The 22,727-nt window shown below is 45.0% G+C and overlaps 1 protein-coding gene across 4 annotated transcripts; it reads left to right on the top strand.

The window, feature by feature from the left end:
• Positions 1-922: 922 nt before the first annotated feature.
• Positions 923-22,716, top strand: LOC133396677 (collectin-12-like). 4 transcript variants are annotated; one of them, XM_061666766.1, is made up of 10 exons: positions 923-1,216; positions 1,828-1,878; positions 15,138-15,260; positions 17,563-17,649; positions 18,490-19,533; positions 19,739-20,236; positions 20,529-20,665; positions 20,968-21,077; positions 22,127-22,275; positions 22,363-22,716. In XM_061666766.1, exons 1-10 carry the CDS (start codon positions 1,141-1,143, stop codon positions 22,371-22,373), a joined length of 2,286 nt encoding a protein of 761 aa, XP_061522750.1. In that variant the 5' UTR covers positions 923-1,140; the 3' UTR covers positions 22,374-22,716. The 4 variants fall into 4 exon arrangements, with proteins under 4 accessions (XP_061522750.1, XP_061522749.1, XP_061522752.1 ...); XM_061666765.1 differs by having other exon boundaries at positions 22,360-22,716; XM_061666767.1 differs by lacking the exon at positions 923-1,216 and adding an exon at positions 1,587-1,741 and having other exon boundaries at positions 22,360-22,716.
• Positions 22,717-22,727: the final 11 nt, after the last annotated feature.

Genomic DNA, 22,727 nt, shown 5'->3' with positions numbered 1-22,727 from the left:
GGCCAGCCCAGGGGTGGGCAAACATTGGTGCTCAAAGCCCACTTGGCAGTTTTAAAATAGACAGATGGACAAAAGAAAGTTCAAATGTGAATCAAAATATGTCAAATAGTTTATTTTAATCAATAATAATCTACATCTGTAATCTAAAAAAAACAAAAAACAATTATTAAAAATGAATTTATCTACATACGTAATATTATATCATACATATACAATATATGTGCTAGTTTTTAAATTGTATACATTACAATTAATCATGGTTAGTATAATAAATACAAAAATGTTAAATATACTGTAGTTAAATTTTTTAAATAGAAATTCTTTTTTATAATGAAAAGGTTATCTCTCATTATTGCTGGACAAATTAATAATAATAAAAAAAACAATAATATGTAAATTTTAATTTGACCAACAGGGGGAAAACAAGTTGAATAATTACAATGCTCTTGCGTCCCGCGTAAAGCTAGCGATACCTAAAGGATGTTTGCGACCGGATTTAGTTTGGCCTTCACAATAAGAGTTTGTCGACGGCGTACCGCTTCCTATCCTATCTCACTCAATAAAAAAGGAGGCTTGTAATAAATTTGAATCAAGATAGTAATACCAGCATAGTTATAACATTCAATGGCACGATGAATATGGATAGAAGACATTAAAATATGGTACGGTTTATATGATACATGCTAACCTGGATTCTCGAGGGATTGAATGATGAGTCGAATGTTGAGTTATACTTATACCTCACACACGCTATACAGAATTTACAATGTGAATTTGTAACGTACTGTAAATGAAAACATCGTCTTTTGTGGGTTTTGTTGCGTTGATAAATCCCAAACGCCGAATTTCCGGTGGTTACTTTAGCGGTGAAAGTAACCACCGGAAGTTGTTGGGTTTAGCTTGACTTCTTCTCGCAGGCAAGAGACAGCGAGAGACAGAAACATCACATCACATCACTGCCGCTGAAAGGAAGCACAACAACGATGGAATTTCAACCAGAGGCGTAATTTTTTGTTTTGTTTTTGTTTTTTTTTGTTTTTTTTGGGGGGGGAGGGGGTTTGAATTACTTCTTTGATTTCTTTAGCATTTGTCATTTGTACGCTTGGGTAACTTTTACTTTTTTGTTACACGTTGTGCCGGATGCTGAGATGCGCACAAAGTGACAGACAGCGCTCCTCGTGTCTTCTTCTGCCCCCTTATCAAAACGCAATGAAAGGTACACTATTCTTCTTATTATTATTATTATTTTAGTCATGCCAACGCATTGTGATGCTTTTGCAGTCGAATTATGATTAGAATCTCCTTAAAATGTTCTCCTTGTAGTTGCATGGGTTGCTGGGATAGGCTCCATCTCACTCATGGGGGAAAAAAGCGTTTAAAAAAACAAAACAAAACAATGGATAGTTGATTAGCATTGTTAGCATCTTCCTGCAATAGTGCTCCAAAGTGATGCACGGTTGACATCACTAGTAGTTTACTACTAAAGTGACTCCTCCTCCATTCTTCCCTCCCGCACCAAAACATTTCATCAGCCCCCCCCCCCCCCCCCCCCCATCTGTTTACCATTAAGACCTGATGTTCTTCAGTGTAGTGTAGCAGAGTGTAATTAGGTTTACTGTCAACAACCCGGGAGAAATTGAAGCCAGGGTGGTGGGCAAACTGCGGCACGTGGGGCTATTTACGGCGTTCCGAGACCTCAAAGGAGCCCACAAATTTGTCGCAATGTATCATAATAAACATCGTAAGTCATTTTTTAGGCTTGACATTTGTTTGCAGCCGCGCGAGTGCAAGCTATTTATGTCATGTGTTTCTGATTATGTCACGCAGACGACTTTGCAGACGAGGAGGAAGGACAGTCTTTTGGATACAAGCGCTTTGGTGAGTGATGTCACCTTTTATACTCCCCCCCCCCCCCCCCCACCCCCTTAATTAAGATGACACCCCCACTTCCCCACCTTGATATCCCCCATGCTAAGGACAACTAGCATGTTTATATCCTGGCAGGGAAATGTGGCTAACGTCAAATGTGGGTCGAGAACTTTTCTCGAACCTTTTCTCCAAATAAATCCACCCCTATCCCCCACCCAAAAACACTGACTCACGCAAACACGGCTGAGACCTCAACTATGCAACGTTACGCAATATGAAATTTGCGAAGCGCTCACTCTGTTATGAAGCACACAATCTGGCAGTTTGGTTTTAATGAACTAGTTCGCCACTGGAAAAAATGATTTATGTTGGATTTGCAGCTCAGTCGCCAGATTAATAAAAAAAAAAAAAAAAAAAAAAGGCGTTGGTCACTTTGAGGGGTGAAGTTTGATCGCAGGCTATTTTGAAAATTGTTTTGGCGTAAGAATTCGCGTTAAAATCGGCAGGTAAGAAGCTTGAATTCTGCTGTGGAATGCATGTACTGTATTATTTGTGACTTGAGGTGTTTGTTGACTCACAATGGCAGCCTTTATTTGGACAAATGCTTCTAAAATTACATTGCAACAAATAAATCATGATCAGCTTTCCGGGTCAATGGTTTATAGCTTATGCTCTTTAACCCCTGCAGTGCCAGCTTTACAGATGCCACATTTGCATTTTTACTTTTTTTGTTTTTTACCAGTGCTGTTTGAGTAGCGACAGCAGCAGTGATTTATTACGGCATGTCGTCTATTAGAGCAAAGGTCAATATTTGAAAAAATCTATGTACAACCCCAATTCCAATGAAGTCGGGACGTTGTGTTAAACATAAATAAAATCAGAATACAATGATTTGCAAATCATGTTCAACCTATATTTAATTGAATACACTACAAAGACAAGATATTTAATGTTCAAACTGTTAAACTTTATTGTTTTTAGCAAATAATCATTAACTTTAATAAATTTTATGGCTGCAACACGTTCTAATAAAGCTGGGACAGGGACATGTTTACCACTGTGTTACATCACCTTTTCTTTTAACAACATTTAATAAACGTTTGGAAACTGAGGACACTAATTGTTGAAGCTTTGTAGGTGGAATTCTTTCCCATTCTTGCTTGATGTACAGCTTCAGCCGTTCAACAGTCCGGGGTCTCCGTTATTGTATTTTACGCTTCATAATGCGTCTCACATTTTCAATGGGAGACAGGTCTGGACTGCAGGCAGGACAGTCTTGTACCCGCACTCTTTTACTACGAAGCCACGTTGTTGTAACATGTGCAGAATGTGGTTTGGTATTGTCTTGCTGAAATAAGCAGGGGCGTCCGTGAAAAAGACGTTGCTTGGATGGCAGCATATTTTTCTCCAAAACCTGTACGTACCTTTCAGCATTAATGGTGCCTTCACAGATGTGTAAGTTACCCATGCCATTGGCAGGACACGACATTCACAATTTCCAATAACAATTTGAAATGTGGACTCGTCGGACCACAGAACACTTTTCCACTTTACATCAGTCCATCTTAGATGAGCTCGGGCCCAGAGAAGCCGGCGGCGTTTCTGGGTGTCGTTGATAAATGGCTTCTGCTTTGCATAGTAGAGTTTCAAGTTGCACTTACGGATGTAGCGCCAAACTGTATTTACTGACATTGGTTTTCTGAAGTGTTCCTGAGCCCGTGTGGTGATATCCTTTACACATTGATGTCGGTTTTTGATGCAGTGCCGCCTGAGGGATCGAAGGTCACGGGCATTCAATGTTGGTTTTTGGCCTTGCCGCGTACATGCAGTGATTTCTCCAGATTGTCTGAACCTTTTGATGATATTATGGACCGTAGATGATGAAATCCCTAACTGCCTTGCAATTGTACGTTGAGGAACATTGTCCTTTAACTGTTGCACTATTTTCTCACGCACTTGTTCACAAAGAGGTGAACCTCGCCCCAGCTTTGCTTGTGAATGACTGAGCAATTCAGGGAAGCTCCTTTTCTACCCAATCATGGCACCCACCTGTTCCCAATTAGCCGGTTCACCTGTGGGATGTTCCAAACAGGTGTTTGATGAGCATTCCTCAACTTTCTCAGTCTTTTTTGCCACCTGTCCCAGCTTTTTTGGAACGTGGTGCAGCCATACAATTCTAAGTTAATGATTATTTGCTAAAAACAATCAAGTTTATCAGTTTGAACATTAAATATCTTGTCTTTGTAGTGTATTCAATTCAATATAGGTTATTAGTCATTCAAAGTGCTCTAAGTGCTAGAAGACTCTGCATCTTTTTGCACAATTGTCAAAAATAAAAAATAAAAATGTACCGGCATTACCAGACAACTAGCAAACCTTTATTGCTCAGTGACTGTTTTTTTTTTTTTTTTTTGTCAATGTCTTTATGTCTCAAAAGTGTTCTCTGTCAATTGACTGTCTGTTGTCGTACGAGAGCGGCTCCAATCACCGGAGACAAATTCCTTGTGTGTTTTTTGGACATACTTGGCAAATAAAGATGATTCTAATTCTGATGATTCTCAAGGTGATTTGCAAATCATTGCATTCTGTTTTGCTTTATGTTTTACACAACGTCCCAACTTCATTGGAATCGGGGTTGTATATGTCTAACTAAGTGGGATTTCTCTTTGTACAGATGTCCTGTGAAGCAAATATTGCGTTTTTATCTACCGTACCCCATATAATTTGGATGAATGGAACTCCTCTGGCCCACATTTTATGTATTAACAACTCTGCTCTCTACGTGTGGCATGTTTTTTTTTTTTTTTATGATCCATAACCTCTCACTGTGATGCTTCATTGCGTTTTTTTTTTTTTGGTACATCGTAAAATATTACCAGTCATTCACACATTTGGGTTCACGGTTCAGTCTTCATATTTGGGGTGGGGGGAAGAGGTTTTTAGCTCTGCGTCGGCAGAGCAGAGCCCTCAAACTGTGTTCAAACACATTCCCTGTCATCCGAGTCACCCGAGGAGGAGCATCCTGTTTGTTTTTGCCAGCCCGAGTCCGAGCCGGGGCTTAGATTAGAAAGCCATGAGGAGCGCGGGGAAGTCTTTTATTCCGATGAACTCTTGACTTTGCACACTCTTTAGCGTCCGCGATCCACTATTAGCTCCATGACATCAGCGTCAAGGTGCAAGCCAGTGTGCATGAATCTCATTAAAGACGAATGCTAACACCGGTGACTCTTGAAGCACCTTTTAACAACAACAAAACAGTTCTATTTGCCATTTTGAAAAGTAATGTGTCGGCTTTTCTGGACTGAAACATACGCGTACTAGTTTCTCAATCTCTATTTTACACGTATGTATGACAAATGCACAAAAAGACATTTGTTTGACTTGTACGCCAGATGAAACACCCATACTGTACATCGCTGAGTGAGCTCATATGGCATACCTGGACGGCTGCCACAGTACTCAAGGTTTAAACATGTTTGTTCATCTCTGTAGGGGGGAGTGAGATAAAAAAAAACAATGCATCTGATTGGGGCTTTTTGTCAGACGTCACACCGCTTTCGAGCTCGTATGCTGGCAGTCGGTTTGAAACCACAAACCTTGAATCAGAGAAATAAATGTTGGAAACAGACGTAGAGACGTGAGGAGATTGGGATTTTGCCGCATTTATGATGTGCTGTGACCAAAAGTGGGCAGATCAACACCAAGATAACAAGGTTGGGAGTCCATGCCCAAGGTGATCTGCAATAGTGGAAGACTTTAAGCAGCTACTAAACCCGCTAAGTTCAATTTCCAAACATGAGGGGTACTACTTTTTGAGTACCAGCGATGCTGTGACATCACTCCGATCCTGCATACAGATGCTCTGGAAACCCGAGCCAGATCAGGAATTACGGTTCCTGACCATACCACGTTCGCTAGGTGGGAACATTGTGTACGACCCTGTAGGCGAGTACCAGCATCTTTAAGCCGAATTGCCACGGAAATTGCCAAGAACCTTTTGCTCTCGGCGCATGCTGGATCCTACTGCCCGTTTTGAGGTGACCAGACTTTTCAAACGTGACAGGTGTAAGGAAACGTGGCGAGGACTCATCCGATCAGAGATATTTTCAGCCGTGCGAACCTCGCCTAAAGGGTTCCTGGCCATTGTAGTGTACTACGCCTGCCTAAATTTAGGCAATTGTTCTCGCAGTCTAAACAAGCCATGTTCTCCAAAAGCTCAAATTTGTGTGTGTTGGAATGGTTGAGTTTTGTCAAGGCAAAATCAGTCTTATGCCACTGTGTGTATGGCGGGATAACCGGTTGTTTATGGCCAATAATCTTTGTTGAAATGAGGAGAAGCGTTTCCTCGGAGGTGCACTCAAGTCTAGATGGTGGTTATTAGACTTTCTCCTCCCATTCCAACACATGACAAGGCAAGTGGACATCGATGAACCCAAAGTGTGCTAATTTTCTTACTGTACTGGTTATGGTTTCACCATCTCAGGCTCAAAACATTCCTGGAGCCACAATTGGGTGTCGGGTTTCTCATGCGTGCAACCGCAGATGTCATCACGTCATCGATTGGTTCAGGGTTCCCACCGCCTACGAACCAACATCTCATCCACCCTGGTTAACGTAGTGTCAAACATAATCTCCTTCCTATTACTCAGCAATATGATGAGTTTAACACATACTGTCATGTGATGCTTTGCAGTGTGTTTGATGTAGTACATCAATTAAAAAAAATGAGATGATGTACTGCCAGAGAGACTAGAGGCGAGATAAGAAGCCGACGAGGGAATATTTCATCCCGGGGAGACGGGAAGGGAGTGAATGGGGAAGTGGGAGAAGGTGGAAGAGATGCAGCCGGTGTTCGAGGGAAGAACGGGAAGAGGACGGATGGGCTCCTGGGTGATGAGATAAGAGATTTGACATGAAAAGAGTCAGCTGGAGCGAGCTAGGAGCATTCGTACATTACAAAGAGACCCCTGATGTGTGTGAGCACTTTGGAAGGAAAAACTCTCAAACAGGATGAAATCTTTGGCATAACTAAGACTCAATGCAGCCATTGCCATCCCTGCCATCAATTGTACCAAACCATACTGTGGACAACTGAAATGGGGTGGACCACGTTTTGGAAACGTGACACTTCTCTCCAAAAACAACAGCAAGAGCAAAAACTGAGGTGCGACAGGTTGTTTTACCAATGACAACTTCATCACCATACCTCTCATACCAAATACTTGCACTCTGTCAGTTGTGTCAATTTCTGTTCGTCTACCCAGAGTGCAAATTCTTGGACTCCAACGTAACTGGTTGTATACCTTTCCCAGGCTCAAAAAGGTACAGGTATGTCCCTTGCAGGGTACCACCCCATTGGATTCAAGACCCCAACATCCTGCGGTTTTAGGAACGGCTCAATGTAAAGTCCTGTCTGGCATCACTCATTCATTAGTTGACATCAAACAACTGTAAGTCCACTCACCCAGTTGCGATGCAAAGAGATTTGGCACAAGAGCTGGTAGTTATTACTTTTATTATGGCTCTGTTGCAGGATTTTCTGATGCACTTTTTCTTCGGTGATGAAAAGCAGCAGTCTACCCGCAACCCCAACACTCTTCCCAAAACAAAACCCTCCACCCCTCCATCTCTGCGACTCACACCGTAATAACCCCGGTGTCCTTGACGTGACCCACATGCAGATGTCAGGGGAGCTGTTGCTGGAGTTCGCCGGGCCTTTTTTAAAAATATTTTGAACAGCTTTCAATACGAGGGTCTGACTCATTGATTTGGTAATTCAACATACAGCGGGAAGCAATCCAAGGCACCTGTGTCCTTTTAGCGTCTCCTGTGAAAACGCGATAAAATTGTTCAGTGTTGGCGAGCTCTGCGTCTCTTCTGTTCTGTGCTCGTGTGTTAGAGCGCTTTCGAAAACGGCGTCTCACCTGACGTAATCGATTTTATATTTGCAAGTCTCCGGCGTCCGTCGAGCACTTAAATCCCAAACACTTCCCAGCAGCGGAACACACAGACGCAATGTATTTGGGGAATCCAGTTCCTCCCCCTTTTTTGTACAAACTGTAAAACCCTAGCACATCTCAATCATAAAAATCGGGATGCCAAAGATCAACTCTCAACTTCCTGCTTTGGAAGATGAAGATTTCTATCAGAAGGATAATGACATTTCACATGGCAAGCATATAATTGGAAAGAGAAGGGATGCCCCAAGTTAAAGTATTAGCAGTTTTTGGTGCAAAGCTGCACATATTAAGTTGTTGAACTTAACCCCAGTCCGTGGAGAAGCTAGAACTTGATTTAAATCCCACCCTAATGGCTGTCGGGCATATGTATATGAAAGTTGGGACACGTGGCGGACGGCGGACTCAATGCGAGTTTGAAGGAAATCAGAGTTATTGCACTGACACACTTCTATAGACACTTCTGTTCGTAGGGTGATGCCAATGAATCTCTTCAGGATGAGACATTCATCACCCCAAAAGACGTATGGGCCAGCTTTGATCTTGTGGGGCTGAGGTCTTAGAGTTTTGCGTTTTATGTTGAGTCGTCCAATTTTGTTGCCATGCTCCACCCGCACGCACTATCGACGCCTATTACTCACAATTTAGCATCAATCATCTGTCTGCTGTATGTGGTTCAAATTCGGTAGTCATCTGACTAGATCTCTAGGACAAGTTTTTGAAGAAGCCTTGGAAAGTAAGATAAAACGGCCATTTCAAACTAAAATGGAAGACTTCTCTTTTTAGGCATGGGTTCTTGGGACTTTTGGTGAGTCGACTCCTTTTGTTTTTGTCCTGTTCGGCTGTTAGGTCAAGCAGAATGGAAAATCTGTGTCCCTTTTATGCCGGAACAGTTTTACTGTGTCACAGTGGAGTTTTTAAGCTTCCGCTGTGGTATTATAATTGAGGTTTATTGAGAATCACACTTGATCAGTCGAACAGAACAAAGTTTCGAGACGGGAGAGAGAAACAAAAGCGTCTACTCCTGATAGAAATGCCTGCCAAATGTCATGGTTCTCCGTGGCTGGATTTTCTAAAACATCCGGGTGGTGCTCCTGAAGCACGCACTATCCACGAAAAGTACATTTAATCAAAAAAGAAAAACAACTTTGTTCCTAGAATGGCCGTATCAATTCAAAATGGCAGCCTTGGAATGTCTTCTTGGCTATGATTTCTTCAGACCTTTTTTGGGTCGATCGACTCATGATGAAGACTTCCACCGGATTTTATGTTGCTACGTGAAACTGGTTCTGGGGATGGATTTTCGAAACATTCCGGGGAGCGTTACCCAGCAAAGTTTTACCAATGCTGATATTGAAAATGCCTTCGATTCATTGTCTTAAATTGTTCCTCTGACAGTAAAACCTTGCAGGCAACGTGTACAACTGTAAGCAATCATAAATTGCACTTCGGTTACCACGTAACGATAAAACGCTACACCTGATTATGTTGATTTGCGGTCAGGCGTTTCCTCCTTAAAGAAACAGAGCTGCGGTCTGGCGTTGAATCGTATTCATCACACTGATGTCAGACATCTCCTCTTTGTGGTAACTGATCATCCATTACGGTCCGTCTGAACACAATCCGGCAGCGCTGCGCGGCTCCAGCTCGCTTGCCGTGGTTCCGATTGTCGAGGCCACGCCTCCCTCTGCCCGCGGACATGGCAGACCACCCAGGAGGAACTTCAGCACCCACGGTGCCGCTTAACTTTTCCATTGTTGCCCGCCCCGGAGAGCCTGACTGTTCGTCGGGCTCCTGCTCGTCTTTGTGTCGACGCTCGTGTTGCTTTTGGATGTTTCACCGTGTAATTGAAAGTTCTGCATGTGGTTTGCTGTCACTCTTTAGTCTGAGTTATTGTTGTGAGGCATCCACACCAGTGATCATCCTGTTTCCATTCACATTTTTGTCGAGCCCTCGGTCCCTTCCTTTTCTATAAGGATGACGGACTTCGGACATGCGTCAATCGGACAATCAGTTCATTGATCAGTGGTTCATCGAGATCCTAATTCTTTTGGATGCTTATTCTTTCATCTTGAAAACGGTTCGGGTACCAGTTTCTGTTCCAGCATGACTATTCCCCAGTGAAAAAAGACAAGGTCCTACTCCACATTGCATTTTCTTATCTGTCACGGAATAATGTATTAATTAATATGTACGGAGTCATCTGTGGCCCACCAACCACCGGACATAAAATGTCTGCGGTCCGTTGCGTCCGATTTAATCTGTCAGGACTCTGCGTGACTCTTTTATGGCCTCCTGTTTTTCGCAGCAGGACAGGAACTGTAGTTTGACGTTTACATTTCTGTGGAAGAACTTGACGAACCAGGAAGACACTAAGCTGTTTTAACATAGATGTATCCTGTCAGAAACTGGGATATACTGTAATTGGAGTATGCTTCTTTTCCTCTCCACATTATTGGATTCCAAGGTTGTAGCTTTTTCTAGGGGCAAAAAGTGACAGGTATGTTCCTTGCCAGGTACCACCCGAATGGAATCAAGACCTCAACGTCATGCAGGTCAATGTAAAGTCCTGTAGTGAAGGCTGTTGTTTGTCTTTGTCAGAACAGTCATCGAGACAAGAAGCCGCTACGTTCTGAACACCATCACAGAAGTATATGTTCTCCTTTACCCCAAAATATTTCCAACAGCTGAGCCAGGCGCAGAAAGACATGCCTTGAATTCCGTTTTTTGGGGGGGAGGCGGTAAGGGTTTATTATCTCAGCTGCTCATCAGCGGGACGATGTTATTTATTTTATTTCGGCATTACTCCGACTGGTGTCATGGAACTGTTTATTTTGCTTTGAAGCACTTGCCTTGGCTTTGACTGCGTTGGGAGGTTTTTCACATTTGGATTGGGAACATTGCCTTTTACATGGTTTAAGTTGCCTTTTGGAGGAAGAACATTTTTTCCAAGTTCTTGCAGCAGAAAGTTAAACACCCCTTTATCAAAATTTGAGCGTACGCTGTCGGACGAACGGCGGCTTTTGAGTTGTGTTATTTTCATAGGATTAAATCTTCTTTATTCTGTTTTTATGCGTACCCCTTTTCACCGGTATCGCCTTTCCTACATTGCTATCGTTATCTTGATGCTAATTAGGCGGTCATTAGCCAGTAGGCCACACACACACACACACACACACACACACACACACGCGCGCACACGCGGCACTGCACTGTTTTGAGTGTTTCAACTCCCGTGTTTTGCTTTGTAACCGAACCCCAAGTCGCTCCGCAGGCCCCCTAAATCCCCTCCGCTGAGTAAGTCCATTCCCTATCCCAACACCACTGTTGATGTAGTTCTTTGGAAAGTCGACCTGTTTGTCTTTCTGAGTCTTTGCAGAACCCAGCGAGGCCTCCTGGCCCGTGGGAGGCGACGGTCTGGGGTTGCCAAGTGGGGGACGCAGGCCTCGAGGGTGCACGGACGCTGCCGCTACTCGAATCAACTTGTCATTTTATTGGCAAGAAGATATGCGTTCGAAATATATTAAATCTTTTATCTTTGGATTCAAGCTGATTTAGGAGAACATCCCGAGCTCAACTTTAGACGAGACAAAATTTGCTTCACTTTACTGGGGGTCCTCGGTTTACGGCGGTCCCGGCACACCACATTCTGCTACTCCCTACTTGTAACTGCATTGATTTTTCTCGCCTTTGGCTGGACACGTCCTGTCCAAAGGCCTTGTTCTTGTCTTCCTCATTTTTCAACCGGATGATGTCACAATCCTGGAGAGACTCTCGTGTGGATGAATGGAACAGGCCTCCACAGCTCATCCATCACAGCGCTGTCTTTCTCACCTTCCAGAGTGTAAAAAAAAAAAAAAATCCTCCTTAAATCCCCGCTCTCTGGCGGTGTTTTAGTGACGCTCGCTTACAACCACAAGCCTGTGTGACGGAGGCGTTTGGTTTCCATCACGCTTAATAAAAAAGGCGAAGCCACACACAAAGCCGTTGTTTTAATTTTTTATTTTTATTTTTTTGCCAGGGCCCCAGAGCCATCCCATGAACTCCGAGGAATTTTGGCCCTAATTCCGCACTTCCTCTCATTGCGTCATTGGCAGGTAGAATGAAATGTGTTAATTGCGCACGCCAACATTGGGAGGAGAAGCTGAAAATCCCGGGAGACAAAATAGTTTATTTGCAGCGTCTTTATTTGAAGCATTTTTTGGGGCGTACGTCGAGATTTGCTGCCCTGGAAAACATCATTCAACTCTTGGGTCTTTCTGCCAAACTGACATCAACTCCACACAGGAAGGCCCAAGTCGAGATTCAAACCCAGAATCTCAGAACTGTGAGGCACCGTGCTGCCCAGTTTGGGAGTCCTTGTTCTCGCCAATTTCCACGTCGAAATGTGGATGTTGAGGCCGTCAATGTCGCGTTATTTGAAACATGACAAGATCCACATGGAAATCCTCTTTATTTTGAGTTTGTTTTTTTTTGGAGAGAGGCCTCACCTCAAGGTCACTGAAAGTTACCGATCCGTGTCCACGCGCACAGGCAGCGAGAAAAGCAAGATGCGTATGAGTCACGGAGGGCTCTGTCGCCCCCCCCCCCCCCTGCCTCACAAACTTGGCAGCAGACTGAAGTCAAACAGAATCTTTTTGACAATTGGGGCAATGAGGTTTGATGCCGGACTGAACATTTACTAGCTAATTCAATTTACCTTTCATTGTGATGCCAGCATTAATTCATTGATTTGTCCTTTTGGAATCAATCTAGTTCCTGGAAGTCTGTTGAGTGCGTTTTAAGGGGGAGGCCAGGAGCGTGTGACCTCATCACTTTGCGTGCCCATCTGTGACCACGGAAACCCTGACAGCTATGTACAGTAAATAAACGTCATGTTTTAATAAGGGAGGCAAATCCTGACTTGAAGAAAACGTTTGCCAAAGAGGAGTTTTTATCACTAAGCCCTAATTTATTTGTTGAATAAGTGATTAGGAATAAATGGGGGTAGAAAGCAGAATTCCTTAAGTTCGGGGATGTACATGGCCAAGAAACACACAGGTTTTGTTTGTTTTGTGCATCCCTTGGCGAGATGCGACTCGTCCTGTTCATGTTTTTTTCCAGAAGACTTTTGGTTTTAATGTCATCGGCAGGCGTCGTCGACAAGTCTGCGAGAGGCCAACAATCACGCAACGCAAACCTCAGGATACTTTTGCGTCTCGCGGAATTTTGCATCTCGGCTTTTAGCGCGACAAAGGTGAAAAACATTTCGTTGGTGTTGTCGCTTGGAGGCCACGCGGGAATTCAGAGTCCTATCCTGGAATTTCTGTGTGCTGGGAACCGTGTTTATGGTGTCTGTACACTACAAATGCAGTTTTTGCTATTTATTTGTTCATTCTTTTGAACTCGAATGAATGAATGAGTATCATCTGCATTGTTTCCGGAAAACAAACAAACAATCACTAGTGTGCTTAAAGCAAGGGAGGAGATAAAGACTTTGGTAGCCCCCGGGCGGCGCAAAGCCAGCTGTGTTAACCACCACGTGTCGACATTGTGCTGCGCCACAAGTATAAATATGTGTTCAAACAATTTAAAGAGGCCGAGGTGGGCTTTCACACAAGTACTTGGGTCTGAACCCCGGCCAACGTTTTGGAGCTTTGGGAGCTGAGGTCACTGCAAAGTGTGCGGTCAGTAATACTCAACTGTGGTCGCGCTAAAGTGCATTTTAGTTGCTTTCTGAATCTTTTTGCAGCGATAACAGCGTCGACGATGTGTAGGGCTGACACCGCACTGCCACACTAGATTGTACAGTTTTCGTCTCCCGGTTGACTGCGGTACATCTTGTCAGTTAGGTTTTTCATGGGCGTCTGTTTTGAATGAAAACTAGCATGAAAATTGAATCTTCCATCAATTCTAAGAATTTGATGCCTTGCAGTCATTAGGAGCATTCATACAAGGACTTGTGACAAATCACTTACTTGGCCACTGTAGCATTGGAGGTCATTTGAGTTGGGTAGTATTACATTTCACCCACCCCCATTTTCTCTCACTTTCAGTTTTTTTTTTCTGTATTTACGGTAAATCTCCAGCGCGGTGAGGTGAACTTCCTTCCAAGTGGGCCAACATGTTTCTATTAACCCAAGAGTGAGACTGGGCTGGCTAATCGAAGCTACGCTTTGATAGGAATTAAACTGGATGAGTGTTGGAAGCTTTGGCACTCTATAATCGTGTCCTGTTAAGTCCACTTGGGTAAAGGTTAGGAGGACTGATTAGGGTAGGGTTAGGAGATGGAGTTAAGGTTAGGCTTGGCGTGTGGAGTGAGGTTTCAGGTTAGGAGGTAGCATTAGGTTTGGGTTAAGGAGGTAGAGGCTAGGAATACATACTTTTGGGATTAGAAAGAATTTGGGGTTAGGCAGTGTCGGCGTCAGAGCACATCCGACTGGGGGACATTCTGACCCTCAATAAATGTTTGAGACGAATACACGAATTTCATTTCTTCGCTTTCTGCGGACAATGGGAGGTTTCTGTCTCTCTCGCTCGCTCTCTCACACACAGGCAGCAAGTGTTAACACTTTTGGGTATGTTACATGTGCCTTCACTGAGTTCTCGCATTAGGTCTCGCTCAAACGCCAGCTGAACCAACTGGGCCTTTTATTTGATGGAGCATTGTGTGCCTGTGGTCTCAAAAACACATTTGTCAGAGTTGGAAATGAATTCTCGCACATTGCCGCGACAGTGCCAAATGTTCGGCCAAGTTTCAAAACGGTCAGCTCACTTAACGCTTGGCATCGCTATCAGATGCGCGTATACACACTCGTTGCAGGTGTATGAAAACTTAACCTCTTCGCGCACACACGCGCACACACTTCCTGAGTTGCAAATGAACCACAGCTGTGTTCCCGTAAGCGTGTTCCACAAGTCCCAAACGTTTAGGTTGACTCCACTCCCAATTGTACAGTATAGGAAGAATGGCAAGGTTGATCCACGCAGTAGTCTTCAGTGTAACCATTACGTTGATGTTACAACAGTTTACTCACAGGAGACTTTGCTTATGCCATTAAGTTTGTTGAAATATTTTTGCGGGGGTGCGCAGGGAAGAAAATAAGCCGGAGCGTAAACAACTACGTGGGGGGTTGTTTTGGTGTCCCTTGCCCCTTCCTCACCCTGGGGCCTTAAGGGAACTGTTTCATGTAGACCCCAAGCCCGTGTTTGTCCAGATGTGGGAGGTCCCAGTCATAGCTAAAAGCTTTACCCGTAATCCCGCTTTTTAGGTTTTCCTACTTTGTATATAAAAGCACAATGTAAAGACTTTTGTTTTTCCCCCCCCCACAGCCATCCAGGAGGGCACCCAGTGCACCAAATGTAAGAAGGAATGGGCGCTGAAGAGCTCCATAGCCTTGCTCTATGTGCTGTGTACGCTCCTCACCATAGCCGTTGCCGTACTCGGATATAAAGGTAAGATGAGGAACATGTGCGTATTTTATAATTCGGTAGATTTCTGCTTTTTGTCCACGTTACAGACTATTTTTTCCAAAAAAATCCAGATAAAATATCAAAGGGTTTGTATGACATCACAGGGTGTGCTCTTACACTGTAGTTCATTTTTTGTGTGTCTTTTGTTAATGTTCCATTGAAGTTCGATAAATGGATGGCTGATCCATTTTCGATAGCGCTTTGGGTTACGGGTGAGCTGGACCTTATCTCAGCAGACTTTGAGCGAGAGGCGTGGTACTCTCTGGACTGGGATTCAGCCAGTCGCAGGGCACATTTAGACAAGTGACCGTTTACGCTTACATTGGCACGTAGCCTTCGATCGACCAAGCAGCAGGTCTTTAAAATGTGGGAGGAAACCAGGACAAAAGCCACGACCGCACAGTGATTTGAACCCGGAAGCTCAGAACTGTGAGGCACACGTGCTAACCACGAGCTCACTGCGCTGCCCTCAAGATGTAAAGACCTTTACTGAAAGATCGCGATACGGCAGTGAGAACACTCATTGCCATGCGGTAAAAAGTCGAGCTGGAGTCAGCAGTCTTGGCCCGGAAAAAAAGCCAGCCTGTGTTTCCTCCCAAAAGCTTACCAATAAACACATTTTATTGGCTTAAGTACCAGGAAGCGAAGTTCAGGTCAGTCAAGCACATTCGGGTGAGCTGACCCTACAAGTTGCAACTATCGGGATGTGGTGGCCATCGTGTCCATTTCACTACATTTATTCGACCGAATCTCATGCACGCAGTGGAGCGAAACGTCTTAGTTTCGCGTTTAACAGGTCAGGTTCGGTCTTTCAGGGAACTGGACTCTGAATGCGCCAAACATAATTGTCATAAACATTGCCATATGACCCCCCCCCCCCCCCCCCCCGCCCCTTTTCTTTTTCTTTTTTTTTCAAACAGTGAACTTATGTTAATTTGTTCAGGGGGTTATCTGTACGTCTCCATGTCCCCCTCGTGCTCTCTGTTGCACGCTTTCATGCGGACCTAATCGATGCCAGATGGGCCGCAAGCGAACTCAGCGCAACTCTGGCCAAATTTGGTTTTTACTGGCACCGGTGCAAAAGTCTGTCAAGGGAACCTCGGCTCGGTGTCCACCGACACGGGTCCAGATGGTCTCGCAGCCAGAACCGGAGTAATCGATGACACTTGTCGGGACGCCGTTCGGGCCGCCGTCTCAGCGACATCCTCTTCCACGTGACCTCTGTCTGACCGGATTGACACAAGCAAAGGCGAAATGAGGTCTGCGTGTCTCAGGGCTCCATCGTTTTCCCTTAAAAAAACAGTCAGAAACGGAAATGAAAGTGACAAAGGGGTCATGTTTTCACCTCCTTTCACCTTTGGTTTGGGTATTTGTTGTCTTTTTGGCAATGGGATCATAGGGCACCGCTAGATCTATTCTTTGAGCAGTGGTGTACTGACCATATTTAGTTGGGTAGTTTATTAGAAAGCTGCTGTTGTTGACGCTAAACGTAACCCTGACTTGCACAGCTATCCTATTATTTAGTCAGCGTGAAAGAGAAGTTGTGTCAGGATGGTCTCAGACTCTTTTCGCAGTACTGTAATTGCACAAAAGAGCTGCCAATGTGGGCTTGCATTGTGAAACACTGCATTTCATCATGGACTTTTGTTCGCCCGCTCATTTTTCTATGTCATCACTTGTCTGGTCCCATTCACCGAGCGCTCCTCACCCCCAAAGTACTCCAGCTTCCCAGCACAGAAGCCCAAGGTCGTCCCCACTTTTCAGGACGCGTTCCCCTGGTGAGGCCGGTGCTGGCGGTGGGCTGACTCCCTGAAATCCCAGACACATTCCAGAGGAAATGAACGCCGGTGTCGCCTGTGGGGGCGTGAAGAGCCTCCCCTGCCACGGCGGCTTCCTCCCCCGGGTTGTCTTTGATTCCCCCGTTGACTAAAGACCCCTCCTGCCAGGTCAGCTCCTATCCCTGGGGAAGGTCCTCCTTCCTGAATCGCTGTCACTGACGGCCCCCAGGCCATCTTTATGGGATCTGTGTGTCTCTTTCTAAAAGTAAACCTAATTAAAGCTGACGTTATTTACTTTGCTTGACCTAATCCGGAGAGTTACACTAATCACTTCCACCGTTATTGCATGTCTACGAGACATGTCCCGAGATTTCTTCCCGAGTTTCATCGTTTTCCTCTCATCCTTTTTTCATAAATGATGTCTGTGGTTGGAGGGCATTCTGGCTCCTGCGTAAAGTACACCGAGGCGACGACCATGCTAACCTCCATCTTGTGTTTTGTGGCAGTGGTGAAAAGAGTCGACAGCGTGTCTGAAGGCATCGCCAACTACGGGGGGAAGATTATCGCGGTGGAGACGGACTTGAAAAAGCTAGGTAAGCGTACCAAGAGTTTCTTGCGAAAAGTTACTGGGTAATAATTGATGTGGCGAGTTAGTGATAGGGTTTTACAGTACATTTATGTGAGTGTTTTTTGCTTTATCTGACGTGTTCCATCCTACTCTTCTCTCTTAAATCTGGCTTTGAGGCATAAACGACTGAGGCCCACAAACGGCTGAAACTGAGAGATAATTTGATCTACACTAAATCACGTAGATTTGCTGTTGGTGTTGCAGAGATTAGGAGTTACACATTTAAAAAAAAAGTGATAGAGGAATTTTTAAGGTAGAATAAATTGTATTCCAGGATGCTGGTCTGCCTCTGATGTGTTCAGATTTTTTTTTTTTTTTTTTTTTTTTTCAATGGCATAATTTCAGTATATATTGTTCTTAACTTTTCAAGTTATTTTTCTTTGAACTCACTTTATTACAAATAGAATAACTGGTGCAAAATGGCCACAGAAAGCCAAAGAAAAAGTAGAACACACAGTGAGTTTAATCCTTTGACGCTTGCTGACCTGAAGTATCATGAGCTACTTTGGGGTCTCGCCCAAACTCCAACGTTGTGTAGCATATTTTGCCCAATCAAAAAAATAGTCAAGTTTCGGAATTGTTAAACCACAGAGGCATCGGATTTCAGGGTTCGGTTGTACATGTTTTAAAGGTACATAGGTCAACCTACACTACGACCAAAAAGTTAGGGATATTTGGCTTTTGGGTGAAATTTCAGGAAGCTGAAATTTTCTGTGAGTAGCATAAGTGGTCGGTGACACAATCTCTTTCCCTTAAAAAAAAAAACTGCCACAGTATTCATGATCAAAGAAATGTCCATTTTCAGATGATCAAAGTGGGGAAAAATCTGAGAACGCCACCACAGCAATCCATGCCTTCAAGGGGAAGGTGTGGGCCCTCCAGAGGCAGCTGTCCAGCATGGAGGAGCACCTCCTCGGCGACCAGGTCAAGCTGAGCCAGCTGCAAAACCTCGGCTCGGAAATCCAAAGTGGTCAGGCCTACGTCCGAGGTCTGTTGGACGGCAACACGGCCGCCTTGCGCTTCGTCAACGGCACCCTGCACACGTACGGCAGTGTCCTGGGGGGTCTGCGGGACGACACGACCCGGCTGCAGCGAGAACTCCAGCAGCAAGTGAAACTCCAGAACCAGGTCTTGCTGAGCGTCGGTGGCCTGAACCTCACGCAGGCGCAGCAGCGCGTCCTCATCGAGGCTCTGCACCGCTCCGTGGACGACAGCAGTCAGAATATCCAGAAAGTCCGCAATGACTTCCAAAGCCTGGAGCAGACCACCAGACAGACGCGCTCTGATACCGAGTGGCTTCGGAGTAAAGTGGACAACCTGCACGTTCTGGCAACTAATGCCTCGGCGCTTTCCAAAGCCAACAACGATAGCCTGGAGGAGGTCGGATCCCAGCTGTCGTTTGTGTCCGGCCAGTTGCAGAACACCAGCAGCTTGGCAGACGTCCACGACCAGTCCCTGAAGGAGATCCTGGACCGGCAGAGGGACTTCACCAACCTTACGTCATCCAAATTCGAGCGTCTGGAGGTGCGGCTGGACGAGTCGGAGCAGAACCTAGACCGGGTGACCGGCAACGTCAGCTTCACCACACAGCTCCTGGGCGCCATCAACCTCAACCTCAACGCCGTCCGCGGATGCTCCGAAACGGTCGGCCGCCACTCAGACTTGCTGCTGAGCCTCAACGGCAGCGTGGCCGACGTGAGGGTGGACGCGGCCGGAATGCGATCCCAGCAGGAGGACCTGGCGGCGCGCTTGGATAAGGAGGTTACCAGCCTCTCCATTATCATGGAGGAGATGAAGCTTGTGGACACCAAGCACTCCCAGTTGATCACCAACTTCACAATCCTACAGGGTAAGATGTGATATAACTGTTTGTTTGTTTGTTTGTTTGGGACGTGCTAGCTTAATTAAGGACTTCAGATTGTCCATTGGTGTGAATGTGAGTGCAAATGCTTGTCGTGCAATTATCTGCCGAAATCGGCTCACCTGGGACCAAAATGAGGACAAGTACTTTAAAAAATGCACGGTTCCTTTACTTACACTACTTTTGATTGCAGGTCCTCCTGGTCCCAGAGGGTCAAGGGGGGACAAAGGACCTCCGGGACCAACCGGTCAATCAGGTCAGAAGGGCGAGAAAGGGGACAAAGGTGCCCCAGGGATACGAGGGCCAAGAGGAGAGCAAGGTATTCCAGGTCCACCAGGTCTACCAGGCTTAAGGGGCCTTCCAGGCGTCCCGGGCAACCCGGGGTCCAAGGGCCCCAGGGGATCCGGGGGAAGGGCTGGACCTCCTGGAGGTAAAGGTGAGCCGGGCACAGCCGGTCTGCCCGGTAGAGACGGCCAGCCCGGTCCTCAGGGGGCACAGGGCCCACCGGGCATCCGGGGTCCGATAGGGCCGGCCGGAGAGCAGGGGACAAGGGGACTGCAAGGACCAGTGGGGCCTCCGGGGCCTACGGGACCACCGGGACCACCTGGAGTTCCCATACGGGGAGTTGTCAAAACCTTGGTTCCGGTGTCTCTTCAATATGAGACAGTCGCTCCGACACCGCAGGCCCCAGGTACGACCTCCCCCAAGACCGCTATCGTCAATCGTACCAAACCGTTTACTGCGGGGGATGTGTTCCTGACCCACAACCTGCCACATCGAGAGACCACATAAAATAATTTACATTTCTTTTTATAGTTGTAGCACAAATGTTGCGTTATGACGTGAAACTGCACGGGAGGTGCGCAACTCCAAATGTATACAGCAAAAACCCTTACAAAACGGTTAAAAATCACAGAGCCGCGATATATACCTGGGATTCACGATTTTTGACTCCTGCAACGATATGATTGGTTGTCACACAGGTTGTCCACCTGAGTGGCTTCACTACAGGGACAAGTGCTACTTGTTCTCCAAAGACCCACACAGCTTCGATGACGCAAAGGCCGCTTGTGAACTAAACTCTGCTTCCTTGTTGATCATCCACGACATGGAGGAACAGGTGAGTCCCACTCAGTCTCAAATTTGAGATTTTGTTTGGAGAAGGTTTTCGGTAGGAATCCTCCCACTGATGACAAACAACACAATGATGAAAAACATTCTGATGGTTATCTGCAATGAAAAATAGAAATGATCGACAGTGATTAAAAAAGTAGCCTTAAAAACATTTTAAAAATTTGTTAGAAATAAGAATTTTTTTTCTCTCAAATCATTTATTTTTCATTTAAAAAAAAAAAAAAAAAAAAAAAAAAAAAGTATTTTTGATGGGTGGAAAAAATGACCTTATTTTTTGTTTTGCCTCAGAAATGGCTGCAGACGCAGACGACCGGCAAGGGTTACTTCTGGATGGGTCTGACCGACCGGGCGGAGGAGAACGTTTGGCGCTGGCTGGACGGCAGCCGACCAGCTTTCACGTCAGTCAATTCGTATTTACTCAACTGCAGATGGGAGAGGCATCTATTGGGAGCATTTTGTTGGAAAATATTAAACAGAATGTCAGCAGTAGGGTATATTTCTATTTAAGTCGAGTGAAATTGGAGTTTAAAACAGGACTACAGTCAGTCTTCTTCCTGGTACATAAACATGGGCGCGTGCAACGTTGTCGAGCTTCGTCGTTAGTTTCGGTCGGTGCTACTGCTGTTTTGGTTAGCAACCAAGAGTTCCAATGAGCTGGGCCTTAAATGCTTTGATGTCCATGTTCGATGTAAAATCATCTTTAAAACCTCTCTGGGATCTTGTTTACAAGACTGGCTGCACTCTAATTATCGAGAGGCTGTTTCCGTTGTCCCTGTAGGTGCTGCTGTTTTGGCTTACAACCAAGAGTTCCAATAGGCTCAGTAGTTAATGCCGGTTTAGTGCCCGGGGGTGTTGTAAGATCATCTTTAGTATCACGCATGGAACTCATTTACACTGAGGGACTCTTCACATTACCTCAGTCAGCGTTTCTGTTTTGGTTAGCAACCAAGAATCCAAATGGGCTATATCACATCCTATATTTTATTTGTTCCATGGATTTGTGTTAATTTATTCCCAGCAGTATATTCTTTTCATTTTATAGCATTCCTCTTGGCTGCACTGCTTTCAGTATGTTTTTTGTTTTTTCTGGCCAATGAGATTTCATCTTCTATGTGTTGCCATGTGCATCTAATCTGCCCCTGTTCTTCACAATCAGTTGTGCTGGCCAATGTAACGTCAACTACAGTTTCTTTAACCAATCGTATTTCAAATTCTTTCTCACAATGACATCAGCAGTTTTCTGTCCTGTGATTGGTCTATCAGAACAAAACTTGTCATAGCCAAGTTTGACCAGCAAAATACATTTTTAGCCATCTGCACACACAATACATTTAGCAACCAGCATCTCCGGTGCCAGTTATGAATTTTCCGTAAATGTTTTTTGTTTTTTTTAAAATGTTTTTGTCACGCTATGAGATAAATATTGCAGTTGCGTCGGCCAATGCAGGAAGTGGAAGCCCGGCCAGCCCGACAACTGGGGTCACGGCCACGAGAGCGGCGAGAACTGCGCGGGCCTCATCCACGAAGGCCTGTGGAACGATTTCTTCTGTGAAGACCTCATAAGCTACATTTGCCAGAAGCAACACACGGAGACGCGTACGTGCATAAACTCTTTTTGAATAATGAATATCTTTTTAATATTTGTTATTAATATAATTCAATCCATTCTTCGTGTCTCAGCAGGGAGCTCGTAGCAGTGACGGCGGGAAGGGGAGGGGGGGGGGGTGGGCAGCTAGACCGGACTCCACGTGGGTTGTGGTCCACCACAAAGGGACGCATTTGAGACTCGAGCGGCTTGAGTGCAATACAGCATCGCATCCAAAGAAAGGACAATCTGTTTATATATATATACTGTATTTTTTACAAACCTACCAAGTGATTGAAATATATTTTAGCGTACAACTGAATATCTGAATGTATATTTCACTATGCAGTTTATTAGGAAATGAGCGATTCCTTAAATACAAAAAAAAATTACATGCTTTTCATTCATTCTTAAAATTGTTTTCTGATGTGATTAAAAGGTACCAAATTATATCTGCTGCTTT

This window comes from Phycodurus eques, chromosome 21 (genome assembly GCF_024500275.1).
Source record: "Phycodurus eques isolate BA_2022a chromosome 21, UOR_Pequ_1.1, whole genome shotgun sequence".
In the NCBI taxonomy this organism is placed as follows: Eukaryota; Metazoa; Chordata; class Actinopteri; order Syngnathiformes; family Syngnathidae; genus Phycodurus; species Phycodurus eques.
The sequence above is the reverse complement of the archived record's forward strand: the minus strand, read 5'-3'. Positions and strand labels throughout refer to the sequence as shown.

Bases quoted from the DNA above. Each gene is read 5' to 3' on its own strand.
- LOC133396677 (XM_061666765.1), top strand. From the start codon at position 1,141: ATGCTGAGATGCGCACAAAGTGACAGACAGCGCTCCTCGTGTCTTCTT. The intron at 1,879-15,137 runs GTGAGTGATGTC...CCCCCCCCACAG, and splicing joins TTTTGGATACAAGCGCTTTG to CCATCCAGGAGGGCACCCAG. The intron at 15,261-17,562 runs GTAAGATGAGGA...GTTTTGTGGCAG, and splicing joins TGCCGTACTCGGATATAAAG to TGGTGAAAAGAGTCGACAGC.